The following is a 20,118-nucleotide window of genomic DNA, read 5'->3' on the forward strand; positions in this document are numbered from 1 at the left end:
GTCTTTACTACCTTTCTGGGCCTTGAAAGGTGCAATGACTTTGCTGCCTATGTGGGATTCAGAAAGCTCTCGGATTTCATCAAAAATATCTTAAATTGTGTTCAGAAGATGAACGACATGAGGGTGAGTAATTAATGACAGAATTTAAATTTTTGGATGAACTTTAAGACTTTTTACCCTTTAAGCCCAATTTGTGCCCTTTTTGTGAAAGTGCTGTTGTAAAATGTAAGACAGATTCTACATTTTGATGTGTAAAGAGTCTCCAATATGACAAAATTAAAGGATAACTGTCGCCAAAATGCAACCTAGGGTCTTTTTGTAAATCTACACGTGGCGAACTTTCGTTTAAAAGCATAATTACACAACATGAAACTGTGCTGGAAGTATCACAAGGGGCTCTACACATGAACTCCAGCACTGAGAACATTGTGTGTGTACACAGAGTTTACAAAAAAGAAAGGTTTTGGACAACTCACTGTCTCTGTTGTTGTTTCCGTCCGCCGGCATTTTGACAGTCAAAAATAGTCGATCTCCGAATGCGAATGAACTGACTCTGAATTTTAGTATTGCTTCTTATATGAGGATCCTTTTTCAAATACAAGGTCAATATTGATTTTCACTAACGACCAAAATTATCTGTGAATTTATATGTAACTAAGCTTTAGGAGCTTTCCATCTTTACTCTCCTCCCTGTTACGGTGCATTCAGAGATCAACTATTTTTGACTGACAAAATGCCGGTGGACGGAAACAACAACAGCGACAGTGAGTTGTTCAAAATCTTTCTTTTTAGTAAACTCTGTGTACACAAACAATGTTCTCAATGCTGGAGTTCATGTGTAGAGCCCCTGGTGAGACTTCCAGCACAGTTTCATGTTGTGTCGAGCCTTCTTAGTGTTTTAAAAAAATAGCGATTTTTGATGCTATCATAGTCGTGCCCCAAGCACTCCCATTCACAAGGCAATTTGACCAAAAACGAAAATACGGTCAAACTTAAAAGTGCCGTTTCCATCCTAATTATGCTTTTAAACTAAAGTTTGCCTCAGGTAGATTAACAAAAAGACCCCAGGTTGCATTCTGGCGACAGTTATCCTTTAAAACATCTAATCATTGCCCATTATGAACATCAATGAGCAAATAATCCATACAGAAATGTGTGTTAGAATCTGTTTTGGTGTTCTGGCTCACCTCTGTTTTTCCTCTTGCAGTTTATTGAGGAGTACCAGGGCATCGGATGCGTGGACTCCATGTGCTGTTTCTCGGAGGGGCAGAACGCCTGCTCACGGCTGGGCCGGCTGGTGGAGCGCATGACGGGCCGGTGCGACCCCGCACGAGCCTCCAGGTGCGACCTCTCTCTCTCTCGCCTCTGCTGTAAACACATCTCCTACAAGCTGGAGCACGACGAGCCCGCGGCCCGGGACCAGTGAGGCCTCGGAGCACTCAAGCATTCCCTCATGATTACAGTGTAGAGCTTAAGACGGGTGCTTTCATTTGCCTTTTCAATGTTACAAAGATTAGCTAGAAGTCTCCAGGTACGTACGTATACAAGGAGACGCGAATCTGCCAACTCAGTGTCTTCGTCTTTCATCGTCTTCGCCTTCTTTCAAGGTGCGTCCTTCTTTCCTGGTGTTCGTGTCTTCTCTGTGTCGCAGATCAATGTTCTCTGCTGAAGATCCACCTTAAATATTGTGCCTCCATAATCGCTGAAGTCGTCTCGTCTCGTCATCGCGCCCCGGTTATTAGCAAGGCAAACGTTTATCGCGCCAGTTTATGCAAGTATATGCTTGTCGAATGTTGGACTATATGACTTGATCCATGTCATTTCGTGTTCTGAGACGTTGCATCCCTGTTGAAGTGTTTTAAATCCGCGTCTTAGTCTTTGCCTTGCGTGTGTCCCTCTCGGCGGAGGGGTTTGTGATGATGGCATGCGACTGTAATGCACTCCTAAGCCTCAGCTCTTAGCCTAATCGTCTTTTGACTGTCTGTATCCGCACTTTGAGAAGCTACTCCGCAGTGGCGAGATGAGGACACGGAGACCCGGTCTCGCTAAACACAAGACTCCGGCTCCAGTTTAACGGCTTGAACACTGCCATTGAAGCGCAGGGTGCTAGAGGAGTCTCTGCTCTGACTGGCCAACGGGAGCCACTGGCTCATTTATTGCAAAGAAACAAGGGACCACATCGTGAGCGATTGAGTGAGACACTGGTAACTGTAGTCTTTCGAGAGGATTGCTTTTGTTCATCTTTTTTATTTTTTTGTGTGTTACTTTTAACTCAAAGCCTTACGGAAGTCAAATCGGTCTGTGTAACTGCATGAGGGCAGCGTTTCATATTCAAGTATGTTTAGTAATCGATGAACGCCAGAGTATGAGTCCTTCCGAGACGTTCGTTGACCCTATTATTCCCCTCTCCGTCTTATAATGAAGCATCTAAACTATTATAAGTTGTTGCATTTATCAATGATCTGTGCTGCTTTTCTTCCAGTGGTTCTCAACTGGCGGGTCCAAAAATGGCTCATATGTTGCCGTTTTAAATTTGTTTAAAAGGAAGGACAAACGTTTCCCATATCGTTGGAGCTGATGGCTTTGTGAGCCGCGCTTCATGTAGCACTAAACGCGCTTCAGACAATCTGAGTTTGAGTCTTTTGCCGATCCCACAGTTCCCTATACATGTCTTTTGTTGATTTATGTCTCTACATTCAGTCACTCTACGTTGGTTTGGTACAAAATCATTTGTTAATTGGTAGCATGGAGCCAACATGCCCTAAACAAACACCTTGCGCAGCTTTGTTCAGTGTACTTTTGTATGACTTTGGTATGTCTACAGCAAAACCAGTTGAGAACCACTGCTTCAGACAATGAAAGAGATCGTTTACTATGGTATGACGCCGGTAAGCCACATATATGCATACATTTACTGATATAAATGCGAAAACATGCTCTAATTTTGTAACTTTTTACCTCTTCAAGATCTTAAAACGGTTGTCTTCATCTGCAAACATGTGAAGATGGTACATTTAATTTGCCCTCTTCTACTTTCTTACACATGATCCAAAGATAATCGCATTACTGTAGCTATCGGTGTATTCTCGATCTTATATAGCATGGATCCTGTTGATAATATGGCTGATGTTTTGATGAAGACAATGCCCTCTGGTGTTCACGAGTAGCAGGTCTGGCGTTTGAGGAACATGGCTTTGCAACGGCTCCGATCCTCAAGGGCTGCTTAATTCCACTCTATTTACAGATATTATATACATTTTATAGTAAACCTATATACACATATTTTTCTACAAGTACTAGATTTATGTTATGAATTGGTTTCTACTTATATACTGTAAATTATCTTAGTTTTATGTATAGGTACCATACCCAACATGCCTAGGAAAAGGTTAATATACTTTCAAGGGAATGTAATCTATGTGAATGTCAAGGCTGTGGAAGGATGTTGTGTTTATATTTGTTTATTGTCCATTAACTCATGCCCATTAACCCATCTTGCACTAACATTTCCTCATCCATTTCTCCATTGGCTGTGACTTTTTCTGGCGGTTTCTTGCTGATCTTCGTGCACTAAGAGTTAACTGGTTAAAGAGAGACTTAGAACTATACTCTTGTAACCCAATAATTAATAACTCATTCACACAGTGGCAAGACCGTAAACTTAATTATGGATGCAAATGCAGAGCTAAAGTTAGCCATTCCTCAGAGATTGTCAAATTGAAATGCATCGTTTGAAATTATATCTTAGACATAATAGAAGAAATTTGGGCATTTTAGCCTAACAGGATGGATTTTTTTTATTTTAAAGTGAGATAAATCAGTTAAATAATAAGTCAAATCAAGTAATACCAAACATTAAGGACAGTTAAAGGGTTAGTTCACCCAAAAAATTAAGTTCTGTCATTAATTACTCGCCCTCAAGTCGTTCAGAACACAAATAAAGATCTTTTTATTTTTACTGGAGAGATTTCTGTCCCTCCATTGAAAGTCTGTTCACCCAAAACATTGGCGCTCGACTGAACTCGATCGATGCGCGAGAACAAACCTCATTGGTTCCTGCAGAAACTCGAACTTGCTTCCGTTTACCATATTGTGTGTGTTTTATATATGTATGGATCAGTGTTACTTTTACGATGTCTACTTTTCGAAGCACTAAATTGTTGGTGTAAGGGACCGAGAGAAATCTCAGGTTTTATTAAAGATATCTTCATTTGTGTTACGAAGATGAACGACATGGGAGTAAAGGATGACAGAATTCTCATTTTTGATTGAACTCTTTGAAAAATTTACATATATTGAGACTTCTAAACTGGGTTTATTTTGTAATGATTGATGCAGATCTCAATATTTAGATAAAAAGGTGGTCGATATAATGTAGATATATTCATTATACAATTGAATCATTTGCACATAAGGGTAACTCTTATTTTAAGGTGGCGTAGTTACACGTTACTACATGTACTTACTATAGTAATAAAATATTATAATAGTAAATTATGCATAATTACAAGTAGCTAACCCTAACCGTAACTCTATAGTAAGTACATGTAGTTAATTAATATTACTAATACAATGTAACTACGCCACCTTAAAATAGTGTAACGTATTAAAGTTCTAAATGAAATGAGACTTTAAAACATTTTAATCGATGATAGAAAGTAATAGATTATCCACACCAGACTATCCACACTGTCCCCCTCACTGTTCGCAATTTCCTTGATACTTCCAGATCTTGGAGCGACACTGAGACCTTCTTCTCCAATGACCGGAGCATCCTGACGCTCTCGCCCATGGAGGTCTCTCATTGTTAATGCACCAGCCCCAGTCTGGAGCCTGAAGATGCCTAGCCTCGACCCCTTGTCCAATCACCAGCCAGACTTTCACTGATGTCTCACTTTAAGAGCTCTGTTAATCAGAGCGTCACGTCATGTGTGATCAGCAACAAGGGATACGCGGAAAAACCAAAGGATGCGTCTGACTTGAACGTTTCTGCTCGTAAAACCACGAAACTGTACGAAAAGGGCCGCCATCTTTCCTGAGGAAAACGAAGGGGTCTGTTTGAAGCCATAGTTCCCTCTTTTAATTGCCTGATTTTCAAGGTATTAAAACGTGAGCGCAGTTGCTCACAAACCCGTAGCCTCCCACCCTAAGATGCCTACCTGTACTTAATCTGTACAGATGATCACGATGCATGAATGTTGCGGAGTTCTCGATGGAAACCTCGCATATATCGTCCTTGAACTCGGCCACTTTCACCTCCGTCGGTCATGTTGTCTGCATATCATTTCTCCTTTCCTCTTGCCTCGCACATGCTAAATGTTCATTTCGAACTATTGCCATCAGTTAATTTATCATTGTTGCCGTGTTCATTGTTTTTCTGCTTGTGTTGCTAACCACTTGTCAAAGCTGTTTGATCATTTTCTTGTTTTGTGTGTATGCGTGTGTGTATTTAATCACGTAAAGAGGGCGTAGTCTGGGTTAATGTAAGTCCGGAGCATTGAGACAACCGTTTTAAACTTGCTTAGATCAACTATATTGAAGTTTATGATATCCGACTGCATGCTACACTTTGGTCAGTCTGTCTCAATATCCCTGTAACAGAGGCCTAAAGGTGAACTCGACATAAACGCTCCCATTTTGCGGAGTCTAGTCTTGGGGTTTCTCTTTATTTTTGCTGCGAAGGCCTGAAATCTGGTGCCGTGACCCGGGTGGCATTTGGAGAATCAGGTTTTATGATGGAGAACGGTTACATTATGAATTGTGGATTACTCTATTTTGGTACTTCTTCTTCTCTCTAGATTTTATTTGTATATCACTTCTCATGTCAATGTTGATCATAACTGTTTCAATTCTTGCGTTAAAATCAAACGGCTAAGTTGTTTTGCTATATAATGTGTTTTATATAGCAACGCAAGTAAATGCCACTTGTTACTCAGAGACATTAGCAATAAGACTCGATCTAGACTGGAAATACCTGATCTAGCTGTGATGTCAATCATCCATGTTGCGGTTTCATCTTTATTTTGTTTTTGTGTAAACATATGTTCTTCTAATTGTACTCTCCTCACAGTGAATATGTTTATTGCTGATGTTATGAAAGTTCTATTTACGGAATAAATACATTTATAAAATCTAGTGTTTCATTGTTATTAATCCACGTTTCACGATGCAGAAGATATCTCACGATCGTTTGGATTTGCGAAAAGTGATTGATGATGAAGAAGAAATTCAGAGCACTTAATTGGCCAGACTACACTAAACATGTAATCAAAACAGATTATCACAAAAAAAAAAATGAATTTTTGCCTCTTGTTAAATTTAATTAATTCAAATAAGCAAAAGTAACACAATTGTTTAATATTTTGTCACAACTTAATTTAATTGTGTTCAGTCAACCTGATATATTTAAAACTGAAGTTTGCTTACTTAATTTGTGTTGAAAACTACATGAATCATTTTTGTTGACAACTAACTGGGCAGTGGACCTGTAGTTCCCAGCATGCTTTGCAAGGGACTGCATTAGGAGAGTAAATTTAGGGATTAAAGTGTTATTTTATGTGTTTTTCTGTAAATGGAAAGATGTTGTTAGTTAGTGTTTAATATTCAGTATTAATAGGCAGGGCAAAAATTAAATGTAGTCAACCTGACAAAACTTTATCCAGCAGGAATGACTAAATGAATTTAAGTTCATACAACAAGATTACAACAAATCATTTCAAACAAATTAGATTTTGTTGGAAAAATGTAATTCAATTTCGTGGAAAAGTTTTCCTTAATTTAATCAAGTTCGTTCAACAGCTTATTTTTTTTGAGTGAGTTTTACAAGAAAATACCATTTCAGTCTTTCTACTTAATTTCTTCATTTACTTCAATGTGTTTCTTGCCGTATCTTTGTAATTATGAGTGCAAATTGTTTCAAAGTAAATCCTACACCATTTTTTTTTCAGTGTAATTGTGAACTCTATTAACCGTGTCAATGGGGAACGAGACTCAAGAGACATCTCTGTGCTAATCCGAGTATTTTCAGTAGCACTCTGGCAACACGCAATGTTTGAAACTACCCTTCAAACAGACTTGAACAGCATAAAGCGATCATCGTTTTCTGTGGTTTGGTTTTGTTGAAATGCAAATACTTGCAAATGTGTTTAATGGGAGAGATGGCTCGCCAGTCCACAGTCATGCTGTGGTGAACCCGGAAAATCAGCCAAGCGGTTCAGACGGTGGACATCCAGGAAAATGGGCTCAACAAAACCCATCTTTATCTACCAAACGATGACATCATGGTACAAAAGTGACGGCACATACTCAGAGAGACCAGTCTGAAAAAGAAACATTTTCTAGCCTTCATTTTAGAGGAAACTTCCCAACTGCAAAACTATAAGAAAGTTTAATCTGAAATCTCAAAAGACTGAACTAATTTGTAGTGCTTTCTTAAAATCTTCAATCTGATTTCTGATAAATTTGCAGGTTTAAACCATCTTAACGTTCTTAATCTGATGTTACTTTGCAGAGACAGTATGACAATATGTGACCCTGGATCACAAAACCAGTCACGAGTCGCACGGGTTTATCTGTGGCAATAGCCAACAATACATTATATGGGTCAAAATTATCAATTTTTCTTTTATGCCAAAAATCATTAGGATATTAGGTAAAGATCATGTTCCATGAAGATATTTCCTACCGTAAATATATAAAACATGTATTTTTGTGAGTGAATGCAGCACAATCGCCAACATGAATTAACAACTTTAAAGGAGATTTTCTCAATGTTTCGATTTTTTCAGATTCAGATTCCAGATTTTCAAATAGTTGCATCTCGTCCAAATATTGTCCTATCATAACAATCCATAAATCTCATTGACCCATGTGACTGATTTTGTGGTCCAGGGTCACATATAGCGACACTAACTGTGTCATAAAATTGCATTGAATATATATGAGGGTTGCATATTGCCAAATGCCTTATAATATAATACCCAATGTGATACATAAGTCAGGATTCAGTATATGGTGACGCATCATTTGAAAACCAACAAGAAATGGTATGATATTTTCAATGACCTATAATTTATGATTCAATAATCCAGATCTTACATACAACGGGACCTGGCTGTCTGAAGTCGAATGCATCCCTATATAGTTGGAGAAAGAGTAGAACCTAAAGAGTATTATGTCAAAATACATATTATTGGAAAAACAGTGGGAGAAAAGTGCCTGTTCAGATGCCAGGCAAATCAGATTATTTTTCATTTGTTCCTCCAATTCTCTCTGACTGTCTGCACTATTGATCGCAAATGATCAAATAAGATTTGTGTGTCCAGACATATCCAAACTATCTGCATGGGTTGTGTTGACGAGGCTTTCAAAACCAATGCAGAAGAAAATGGAGGTGCATCATCTCTCTCTCTCTCTCACACACAGCGCACAAGGAAAGTGTAGACTGGTGTGTATTGAGATGTTCTGGGCTGTAGTCATGGCCGAAATCTTTTGACATTGTGTTTGAATACTGTTTAACTTCTTCCGGCATTTCGCAAGACAAAAGACCATTTGAAATCCGATTTGAGCATCCAGACTTAGATCTGTAAAAATCCTGTTGGAATCGCATTTCAAAACACCTCCAAATGTAAAAAAAAAATTAAAAAATATTCTGATTTCATGTGTTTTTTGCGGTCCAGAATTTAAAAAATCAGATCTTTCGCCGGCCATCTGAACATAGTCTTAATCCTTCAGGTGAGATTCTGAGGCGAGTTCACGATGGACACTTTACTATCCCATGAGGCCACGGGAGAGGATTTGTGAAGGGCAAAGAAGAGAGTCACATGACAAAGGTAGTTAGTCCGAGTTTCAGAACGAGTAGTTTGGGTCGGGACAGATCTCATTCCCAGAGCACCACAGGTGAGTCACGTCACCCTTCAACGACTAAAACACGATCCTGATGATATTTGAGACACTGAAATCTCTCAAACCCTGCTTTACATTTTGATTGACGTCTAAAACCATAATTTACCTACTGACGTCCCATCGATTGAGTGTAACAGCTAATGCCACTTCTGCAAAAAAATGATGACATTTCAGTGTGAGATTCACCCATCCTCACTCCAGGCCTTGCCATTGAACATCTATTTCAGGATTGTTCTGCTGAAATCCTTCAGGATGATCAGTGGAATCTCATTAGTGCTCATATATAATGCAGGCGAACTGTTTCTATTTCAAGAGAATGATCTTTCAGTGTTGACATGCTGAAGAATGATTGTGTGAAGTGTGTATTAATGACCGCACTGATCATGCATGCATTCACCCTCTGAAACTTGTATTTAAAAAACTGATCGAAGCAATTTTTACAGGATACCAACGACTCCAGTGCCTTAATTAATCATGATTAATTGGCACACGCTTGACCCCTGACCTAAACACAACCTTTCATTTGAATAAAATGTAAAAGCAATTTAAAGGGGGTTTTATTTTATTTAAGGTGTTGTCGAGGGGGGGGAATGACTGAATCATGTAAATGTTATGGGTGAGTCCCAGAATGTGTTTTTGTGTTAAAAAATGCCAAACACAGCAGTGGAGTGAAAAATGAAAACGCAATATCTGGACCTGCATTTTTTAATATATTTTTTTATTAAACTTTTAACTTTGTAAGGGTGGTTTCTGTAAGTGAATATATAACTAAAGCATTAAGTATTGCAAAAAGAAGCAATGAGGCTTTTTAACACAAACATACTGACACCTGGTTTATTCCTGGAAGCTTTTCTGCATGGTTTATTTTCCTGACATCCGGTGGTCCTGAGGATGAAGCAAGTGTCCTGTGTCCCAGTGTTCCCGTGTCCCTGTGTTCCCGTGTCCCAGTGTTCCTGTGTCCAAGTGTTCCCGTGTCCCTGTGTTCCCGTGTCCCTGTGTTCCCGTGTCCCTGTGTTCCCGTGTCCCAGTGTTCCTGTGTCCAAGTGTTCCTGTGTCCAAGTGTTCCCGTGTCCCTGTGTTCCCGTGTCCCAGTGATCCTGTGTCCAAGTGTTCCCGTGTCCCTGTGTTCCCGTGTCCCTGTGTTCCCGTGTCCCAGTGTTCCCGTGTCCAAGTGTTCCCGTGTCCCTGTGTTCCCGTGTCCCTGTGTTCCTGTGTTCCCGTGTCCCAGTGTTCCCGTGTCCCTGTGTTCCCGTGTTCCTGTGTCCAAGTGTTCCTGTGTCCAAGTGTTCCCATGTCCCAGTGTTCCTGTGTCCAAGTGTTCCCATGTCCCTGTTTTCCGTGTCCCAGTGTTCCTGTGTCCATGTTTTCCCGTGTCCCTGTGTTCCCGTGTCCCAGTGTTCCTGTGTCCCAGTGTTCCCGTGTCCAAGTGTTCCCGTGTCCCTGTGTCCCAGTGTCCCCGTGTCCCAGTGTTCCCGTGTCCCTGTGTTCCCGTGTCCCAGTGTTCCCGTGTCCAAGTGTTCCCGTGTCCGTGTTCCCGTGTCTCAGTGTTCCCGTGTCCAAGTGTTCCCGTGTCCCTGTGTTCCAGTGTCCCAGTGTTCCCGTGTCCAAGTGTTCCCATGTCCCAGTGTTCCTGTGTCCCTGTGTTCCCGTGTCCCTGTGTTCCCGTGTCCCTGTGTTCCAGTGTCCATGTGTTCCAGTGTCCCTTTGTTCCTGTGTTCCAGTGTTCCTGTGTCCCTGTGTTCCTGTGTCCCTGTTTTCCAGTGTTCCTGTATCTCCGAGTCCCTGTGTTCCCGTTTCCCAGTGTTCCTGTATCCCAGTGTTCCAATGTTCCCGTATCCCAGTGTCTCTGTGTCCCCGTGTTCCAGTGTTCCCGCGTTCCCGTATCCCAGTGTCCCTGTGTTCCCGTGTCCCAATGTTCCAGTGTTCCCGTGTCCCAATGTTCCTGTGTCCAAGTGTTCCCGTGTCCCTGTGTTCCCGTGTCCCTGTGTTCCCGTGTCCCTGTGTTCCCGTGTCCCAGTGTTCCTGTGTCCAAGTGTTCCTGTGTCCAAGTGTTCCCGTGTCCCTGTGTTCCCGTGTCCCAGTGATCCTGTGTCCAAGTGTTCCCGTGTCCCTGTGTTCCCGTGTCCCTGTGTTCCCGTGTCCCAGTGTTCCCGTGTCCAAGTGTTCCCGTGTCCCTGTGTTCCCGTGTCCCTGTGTTCCTGTGTTCCCGTGTCCCAGTGTTCCCGTGTCCCTGTGTTCCCGTGTTCCTGTGTCCAAGTGTTCCTGTGTCCAAGTGTTCCCATGTCCCAGTGTTCCTGTGTCCAAGTGTTCCCATGTCCCTGTTTTCCGTGTCCCAGTGTTCCTGTGTCCATGTTTTCCCGTGTCCCTGTGTTCCCGTGTCCCAGTGTTCCTGTGTCCCAGTGTTCCCGTGTCCAAGTGTTCCCGTGTCCCTGTGTCCCAGTGTCCCCGTGTCCCAGTGTTCCCGTGTCCCTGTGTTCCCGTGTCCCAGTGTTCCCGTGTCCAAGTGTTCCCGTGTCCGTGTTCCCGTGTCTCAGTGTTCCCGTGTCCAAGTGTTCCCGTGTCCCTGTGTTCCAGTGTCCCAGTGTTCCCGTGTCCAAGTGTTCCCATGTCCCAGTGTTCCTGTGTCCCTGTGTTCCCGTGTCCCTGTGTTCCCGTGTCCCTGTGTTCCAGTGTCCATGTGTTCCAGTGTCCCTTTGTTCCTGTGTTCCAGTGTTCCTGTGTCCCTGTGTTCCTGTGTCCCTGTTTTCCAGTGTTCCTGTATCTCCGAGTCCCTGTGTTCCCGTTTCCCAGTGTTCCTGTATCCCAGTGTTCCAATGTTCCCGTATCCCAGTGTCTCTGTGTCCCCGTGTTCCAGTGTTCCCGCGTTCCCGTATCCCAGTGTCCCTGTGTTCCCGTGTCCCAATGTTCCAGTGTTCCCGTGTCCCAATGTTCCAGTGTTCCCGTATCTCAGTGTTCCCGTATCCCAGTGTTCCAGTGTTCCCGTATCCCAGTGTTCCCCTGTCCCAGTGTTCCCCTGTTCCTGTGTTCCCGTTTCCCAGTGTTCCAGTATCCCAGTGTTCCCGTTTCCCAGTGTTCCAGTATCCCAGTGTTCCCGTTTCCCAGTGTTCCAGTATCCCAGTGTTCCCCTGTTCCTGTGTTCCCGTGTCCCAGTGTTCCCGTATCCCAGTGTTCCAATGTTCCAGTATCCCAGTGTTCTTGTGTCCCAATGTCCCAGTGTTCCCGTTTCCCAGTGTTCCCCTGTCCCTGTGTTCCCGTTTCCCAGTGTTCCCGAGAACTTTAATACCTTTTCAAATTTCATCTGAAGACTAAATTCATTTTATAGACAAATTTCAGTTGTGTATGTATGAATTAAAAAATATATAATTTATTTAATGGTGATCTGGGGCAGACAGTTCACAGTCAACAAGTGTTGGGTATATTAAAAATCATCCCAGGAATCGGCTGAGGAAGTTGAGTGAGCCAGGATTGTGCAGAGTTGGGATCTCGTCCAGTGGCTGAGACCTTGAGGAAGCTCAAATATGGAAGACCATTTCGGCAACTTACGAAACAAAGTCATGCTTTGGTAAATCTGGTAACACTATTTCTCTGGTCCCTTTTAGACATAAAGAATGGATGGATGGATTATTTCCTGTCGCTCACATACAACCAGTTACAATTTTACTTTTAAAACATTGGCAGCAAACTTTAAATGGACTACTTTAAACATTACTTTCACTATGTTCTCTCTCAGTGTCCTCTCTGTTAGCGCTTCAGATATAACATTCTGACACACAATCAGCCAATGAACAAAAACAATCCAACATAGAAGAGTTATCTAATAATGACCTGCATGGTCTTTAAAACTAAATGTATTTGTCCAAATTTAATTTAAAGGGAAATTAGTCAAAAATAACAGGGTGGACAATAAGCTAAAAACATCGATTATAATTGTTAAAATAAATTTAATAAAAAAAATATATATAGGCTATATATATACATTAGAGAGAATTATTACTGATGTCCCCAAACACTGGAAGGAGAAAAGAATGGAAAAAATCATGTATAGTAAGTGTTGTATTTATCATGTGTTTATCACAATCAAATATTTTTTTTTATAATATTAACAAATGTACTTATAGTCAGCAGAATGTCTAGTGGACTATTGAAATAAAGTATAACTGCAAATCTTAATCATGACACACTAAGTCATTATGACATGTTATCATTTAGACATAAATATGACAAGTCAAAATTGACATACAAAGTTGTGCTTATGACATGAGGCATCATTTTGACTTAATAAGTATCTAATTCTAAATTATGACCAAAACAAAAGTACATACTAAGACAATTTTGACACAAGTCTTTATGGCATAATTTTGACTTTTTGTTATAATTTTAGGGACTATCATAGCAGGGACATCAACTACATTTTCACACTAAACATGACGCTGAGCATATAACGAGCTGTGATTGGTTGCTTTACATGCCATTGGCCAATGAAAGCCCAGACCTTCTGTCATAGTGAAGAAGTGGCTCCAGTTCAAGAGCGAACCCTAACCCTTTAAATAATATACTGTAAATATAATGTACTTGTTATTTTGTGGTTTAAAAATGTTGGTAATAAATGTTCATATTTGTTAATTGTTAATACATGCTCATATTAAAGTGTAGTTGTTCATTTTTAATAAAGCCTTAATCTTTGTAAATAGTTGAATTTGTGTTTCACTGCGAAAACAAGTTGCGTTTAGCCGTTTCTGGGCCACATCTGGCCCGGGATCAAGCCGGATCTGGGTCACATGATGTAATCTGGGAAGCAGGAGGCCGATCGCACAGCGACACTCACAAGCATTTCAAATATGCTGATTGTGCCGAAGTTTTGCTGCATAAATCAAATTGTTTACATATATTTCAATCATGTTTTAAATGCAGATTGAACACTTTCTTTAAAGGGATAGTTCACCCAAAAATGCTGTATTGTTTTTCCTACTATGAAAGTCAATGTTCAAAGTCTGTGTTCAACAGAGGAGAGAAACTCATCTGTGCTGCAGGTAAAGACTATCCTAACTAGTATTTAAAATGAGTAACAATATATGAGAAGACCTTTCTTGATGAGGGATTTGCGCCCCAGTTCTGATGAAAGTAATTATTAATAATAATATTATTACACTATAACAGGGTTCACCAATCTCGGTCCTGGAGGGCCGCTGTCCTGCAGAGTTTAGCTCCAACCCCAATTAAACACACCTGAACCAGCTAATCAAGGTCTCATTAGGCATACTAGAAACTTTCAAACAGGTGTGTTGGAGCTGGTTGGAGCTAAACTCTGCAGGACAGCGGCCCTCCAGGACCGAGATTGGTGAACCCTGCACTATAACATGGATTTCATGAGAGTCTTTTGTTCGAAGACGTTAATTGACGCTAAGAGTGGATAATTGATTAATTCAACACCATCACCACCACACACACACACACACACACTTGAATTATTACATTTGTGTATATTTCTGTAATATGTTCATGTGTAATTACTTTTCTATCCTTACAGAAACACTTTGAAGATGTTGTATTTGTGTTTAATCCTAATGATTGGTTAAGAGTGACTGTATTACATTATTTCATAATTAAAGGATACAACTTTATAATGTTGTTTGGCCTAAAAAAAAGGTCAGTTTTAAGTCATGAAGAAGATAATGTGTAAAAGCCCCAAGGATCTGGAGTCTGAACTAGTAAGGATTTCCCTTTTTTCCTCCTTTCTTTATTGATAAAATTATATATTAATATATATATTATATAATAATATTATGCAACTACAGAAAAGGTTTGGCAGAGGTTGTTTTTTTCCTCGTATGTCTGTCTAGAGATGCAAAGCTATATGTTTTCCTGCTCTGCTTGTGAAAATCTTACACACTCTTTATGTTGTTTTCTCTTTCTAGTACGACATGTGGATCTTTGACCGCGAGAATTAGTTTGAACAGTTCAGAATTTATTTTTTTCTCATATTCTTACTTCAGGTAAGTCTAGATCCTCCTCATGTTTCCTCATTCTCAGCAAAGTTTGATTTTTATTTTATTTTGGTTTTTGGTTTTGCTGTGGCTGTTAATGATGGTGTCCTTGTTTCCTTGAAACAAGTTTTCAAGCTTCCTCTGATGGCATCACAGCAGGTGTATTCGACACTAGTCAGGATAGAAACCATATTTATTTTCATGATTTACATTTTTCCGGGTTTTTTTTGCATGTAAACAAACCTGTAAGGGATATAGACGGTCCATGGAAAAATATGGGAAAGTGAATTTCTCTGGTCTATCTGTCTGTCACACTGACCAATCCGTCTCTCCTGATCTCTTCCAGGGCTTTGACCCTCACACTGTTTGCATCAGTGGTACTGGATTTGGAAATGATGTGTAAAAGGGAAAATAATCCTGTGATTTCACTCTTCATTCTGCGGCACAAGCAAGACATGATCAGTAGGGGGCAGTCATGCTTCATTCTCCAACAAACACAGACTGTTAGTGGATAGTTCTCTGTCTGATAGAGTAAGGCCAGAAAATGTCTAATAAGGCGAGAAGTTTCACTCTCAGTAAACTTCCGGCTTCTGAACTGGTTGCAGTTCCACTCTGGCTCCACATGAGGGCGCTCACAGGACGAGTGCAGAATGAATGGAGGTCTATGGCAGTACACCCATCAAAATCCACTTTTCTCAGGATATAATTTTTTGTCTAGTAATTTGAATATTGTATTCGAAAGGAAATGCAAAGAAATTACACATTGCTGGGTGTTCGATTTTTTTAGAGTCACTTATTTGCTTTAAAAAGTCTTTTAAAGTGTCAATGACGTCATACACATCGTACGACCAGAGATACTGCTTTACGGCAATCCTTCAGTCACTTTGGTGCTTTCGCGCTCTGCAGTTTCTTTTCTCTCCAGGCATCGACAACACAGCTGACACAGGTAAACACACTGGCTAGAAGAGTTTTTGTTTTGTTTGTTTCTGGTCCCGCTTCGGATGCCACGATGCCATCAAGCGGTATCTCTGGTCGTAATCAGTCCTTCACTGACCAATCAGCGTTCATTAGCAGAATGCTAGCGCGTTATGGGCAACAACAACTCAACCTGTAAGAAATCGAAAGGACACAAGTACTCGTTCATTCAACTTTCGACCTATAACCCATGGTGAACTTGCAAAACCTACTATCGAATCTGAGATTTCTCAACGGCAATCGGGTGAAAGAGACAAATTTAGCCGTCTAGCTCCATAGACTCCCATTCAATCTGCACTCATGGTCGATCGCCCCCAGTGGAACTCTGGTGGAACTACAACCAAAATTCAGTACAATAGGACTTAATAGGGAGTGGGCAGGCTCTCCGTAGACGAGCTCTGGTAATGCTGGGTACACACCAAAAGATAATCGGGCTGATTTTGGGCCGATTTCCCCCCTTCCGACAATCCTAGCTATGTCCCGATTATCTTGATGGTTTAACAGATTATTTTATCAGATTTTCCCTTGGTGTGAGGTGTGTTAAGAGTGTCCGAACCTGCTCGGAAGAACGTCAGAGCCGCTCCGATCGCGAATCGTAAATATTAAACATGTTTAATATTTACGATCAGAAATCCTGATGTGTGGGGGGAACCCCGAGGACAAACGCACGCACGCTCTGGAGATCATCACGTGAAACAAAACAATATCCAATCAGAAAGCGAGATCTCTCTCTCACACACACACACACACACACACACACACTTGCAGGAAGCTTAATGTTAAGATTTAGCATTCATAAGTGTAAATTTCGAGGAAACAAGCCTTTGTTTTTCATTTTAAGTGCAGAAATTTTACAATACCTAAACACAATTGGGTTTGAAAAATAAGAAAGCTGCAAAGTGCGTTTCAATCTGTAAACATTTTCAAATTTTTGTTTAACTTTTAAGTTTGTCACTGTTTATGTATATGTCTTTTTATGTTTGTTTATCGGCTTTACTCTTTGTACCCCCCTGACTGTAATTGTAATTCTTAAAATCAAAAAAAAAAAAAAAAAAGAAGAAGCTGAGTGTTAAGGGTTCAGTGAGGTTCTATAGAGGGATTAAATAACTTTTTCTAAAGAGACAATAAATCCAATAAAGAATAAATAAAGACAATAAAGAATGAATATATTTCTGTATAAAAGGTTATATACAATGGTAGGTACAATGGTTTTTTCACGTGAATTTTCTGTGAAAATCATTCCAAACACTATCGCAATTTCTTCCTGCATGTTGTCCGTCATGCTTATTCTGAAGTCTCACGATATTTTGAGAGATTTCCTGTGTTCATAGTCGAGACCCTGGTTGAAAATCTGTTTGTGTGTGGTGTGCTGTCTTTGTCACATCATGGCACACCACACACTATAGGAGCAAAACGCTTAAATCTAGGATTTTTTGTCCTCATGTTTGTGGTCTGTGACATTTTGAAAATCTTATAAGATGTCAAAAATCTTTTGGTGTGTACCCAGCATAAGGCTGTGTTCACACTTGTAGTTTGGTTCTTTTGGTCCGGACCAAAAAAGAAAATGATATAGAGTTAGGGTGTGTTCACACTTGGCATGTTTGGTTGGATTAAACCGAACCCCGGTGCGATTGCTCTGTTAGTGCGGTTCATCTGAATAAGTGTGAACGCTGCTATCTGAACCCTAGAGCACCAAACAAGCGGAGCGAGACGCTGAAAAAATGAGTCTCTCTCCACTTACAAACGAACTCTGGTGCGACTCGACTCAAATATGAACGCAACTCGGACCAAAGACATCTAAACAAACCAAAAACAGGACGTGATAAAAAGGACAGAATGCTCACGCATATTGTTTTTTCTCGTCATAGTCGCGATGTTGCCCATCACAGTTCAGTACAGGATCAGAACAGCGTCTCCTCACAGCAGATCTTCATTTGTGTGTGTGACGGAGGGATTCCTGCCGCTGTTTTGACTCCTTTACACATTTTATAAGCTCTTCACAAGTTCCCAGCTGGTCAGAATACCATACACACACAATGAGTGCATTTAGTCCTGAACACAGCTTTAGATGATCGACAAGTTCTGTCGTAAAAACTATGTCATAAAAGCCTTTTTTGTTTTGGATCTTTAGGTTTGTTCTCAAAAATGACAGTGTGAATACTAAGCGATCCAGGACTGAATGTATCATTTTCTTTTTTGGTCCGGATAAAAAAAAACAACAAGAGAACCGAACTACAGTGTGAGCATACTCTTAACATATAATTTTTTTGATCAGCAAGAAAAAAAAATTGGTGGGGGGAACACTATAGTGTTCACTGTATAATTGAAATACAGATTAATCTTTGTTAAAGCTGTGTTTTGTTGTTTGATGAACATTAATGACAGGTATTTATAGACTGCTGTCACTTTAAGATGAATGCGTGGATGCAATATAATGATACACATCCGATCTCAGTTCTCTAATTGCACCGCGAGGAGGCGAGGAACGAGGAGTGAGGAACGAGGAGACGAGGAACGAGGATGAGGAACGAGGAGGCGTGGAACGAGGAGGTGAGGAACGAGGAGTGAGGAACGAGGATGAGGAACGAGGAGGCGAGGAACGAGGAGGTGAGGAACGAGGAGGCGAGGAACGAGGAGGCGAGGAACGAGGAGTGAGGAACGAAGATGAGGAACGAGGAGGCGAGGAACGAGGAGTGAGGAACGAGGAGGCGTGGAACGAGGAGGTGAGGAACGAGGAGTGAGGAACGAGGATGAGGAACGAGGAGGCGAGGAACGAGGAGTGAGGAACGAGGATGAGGAACGAGGAGACGAGGATGAGGAACGAGGAGGCGTGGAACGAGGAGGCGAGGAACGAGGAGTGAGGAACGAGGATGAGGAACGAGGAGGCGAGGAACGAGGAGGCGTGGAACGAGGAGGTGAGGAACGAGGAGTGAGGAACGAGGATGAGGAACGAGGAGGCGAGGAACGAGGAGGTGAGGAACGAGGAGGCGAGGAACGAGGAGGCGAGGAACGAGGAGTGAGGAACGAAGATGAGGAACGAGGAGGCGAGGAACGAGGAGTGAGGAACGAGGAGGCGAGGAACGAGGAGGCGAGGAACGAGGAGTGAGGAACGAAGATGAGGAACGAGGAGTGAGGAACGAGGAGTGAGGAACGAGGATGAGAAATGAGGAGGTGAGGAACGAGGAGGCGAGGAACGAGGAGTGAGGAACGAGGAGTGAGGAACGAGGATGAGAAATGAGGAGGCGAGGAACGAGGAGTGAGGAACGAGGATGAGGAACGAGGATGAGGAACGAGGAGGCGAGGAACGAGGAGTGAGGAACGAGAAAGAGGAAGCTTCGGAGTAGCGATGAGCGAGGATGTACAGGTGTAGTGTATCCTATGCGGAAGTCTTTCTTGACGAGAAACTTGACGCACATATGAATTCTCCTCCCCCTTCACATCTGTCACAACAATTTTAATTTATGCTTTACTTTGCAGTTTAAATAAACCATATATCTCACATATATCAACAGGGCATCTTACTTTATTATTATTATTTATTAATTTCTTAAATAACCAAACTTTAACAACATAAGGGCAGATCTTTTGAGCGCAGCTGATGACGCAAGGAAGTGACGCTCGAGTGATCAAGAATATTCCAATACACAAATAAGCTTTCCTTTTGATTTCTCCATCCTCATTTTCTTTCCCTGAGGGAAGGAAGTGAGGATGCACACATAAGAAACGAGAAGCACTGTGAGTTGTGCTGCACCAGTACCCACTCCATGTGGTTCAATCAAACGAAGGAGAATGTCAAAATCCAAGAATTAGATGGGTATATACACCGGACTAAATGAGTAAATTAACAGTGGACACAGTAGGTTACTATGGTAACAGACGGACACAGACTAGAAAACTAGGGCTGAGTCTGAAATCCCCCCCATACCCTCAAATAGGGCACTATTTGGTCACTATTTGAGGGAACAGCCATTTGTAGTGGCGTCCGAAACCATAGTGGACGTTATTGATTGCACTCAATCAATCCCACAATGCACCGCAATAACGAGTGTAGAGCCGATGTACGTCCAACGGCTGTCTGAATTCACTCCGTCAAGAGAACTGTATAAGTGGACTAACGTAGGGAGTAGTAAGTGAGGGTTTAGTGGGCGATTTCAGATTCAGCGATTGTCTGGCAACAAGACAGCAATTAAATGATATCATACTTAAGAAGAACATCACACACCTGATGAGAAAAGTTCTGAACCTTTAAAAGGAA

The 20,118-nt window shown here is 41.4% G+C and overlaps 1 protein-coding gene across 2 annotated transcripts in view; it reads left to right on the forward strand.

Moving 5' to 3' along the window:
• atp11b (ATPase phospholipid transporting 11B) overlaps nucleotides 1–6,131 on the forward strand; it is a 54,543-nt gene extending 48,412 nt beyond the window's left edge. Inside the window, exons 29-30 of one of the 2 annotated variants that reach the window (XM_084417996.1) lie at nucleotides 1,208–1,341; nucleotides 4,730–6,131. In XM_084417996.1, coding sequence (XP_084274122.1) covers nucleotides 1,208–1,341; nucleotides 4,730–4,811 — 216 coding nt within the window. In that variant the 3' untranslated portion in view covers nucleotides 4,812–6,131. Of the gene's footprint in view, nucleotides 1–1,207; nucleotides 1,562–4,729 lie in introns of those variants that run through there. The other variant, XM_084417995.1, reaches the window with a different exon arrangement.
• The last annotated feature ends 13,987 nt before the right edge of the window (nucleotides 6,132–20,118 follow it).

This window comes from Rutilus rutilus, assembly GCF_951802725.1.
Source record: "Rutilus rutilus genome assembly, chromosome: 8".
Taxonomy (NCBI): Eukaryota; Metazoa; Chordata; class Actinopteri; order Cypriniformes; family Leuciscidae; genus Rutilus; species Rutilus rutilus.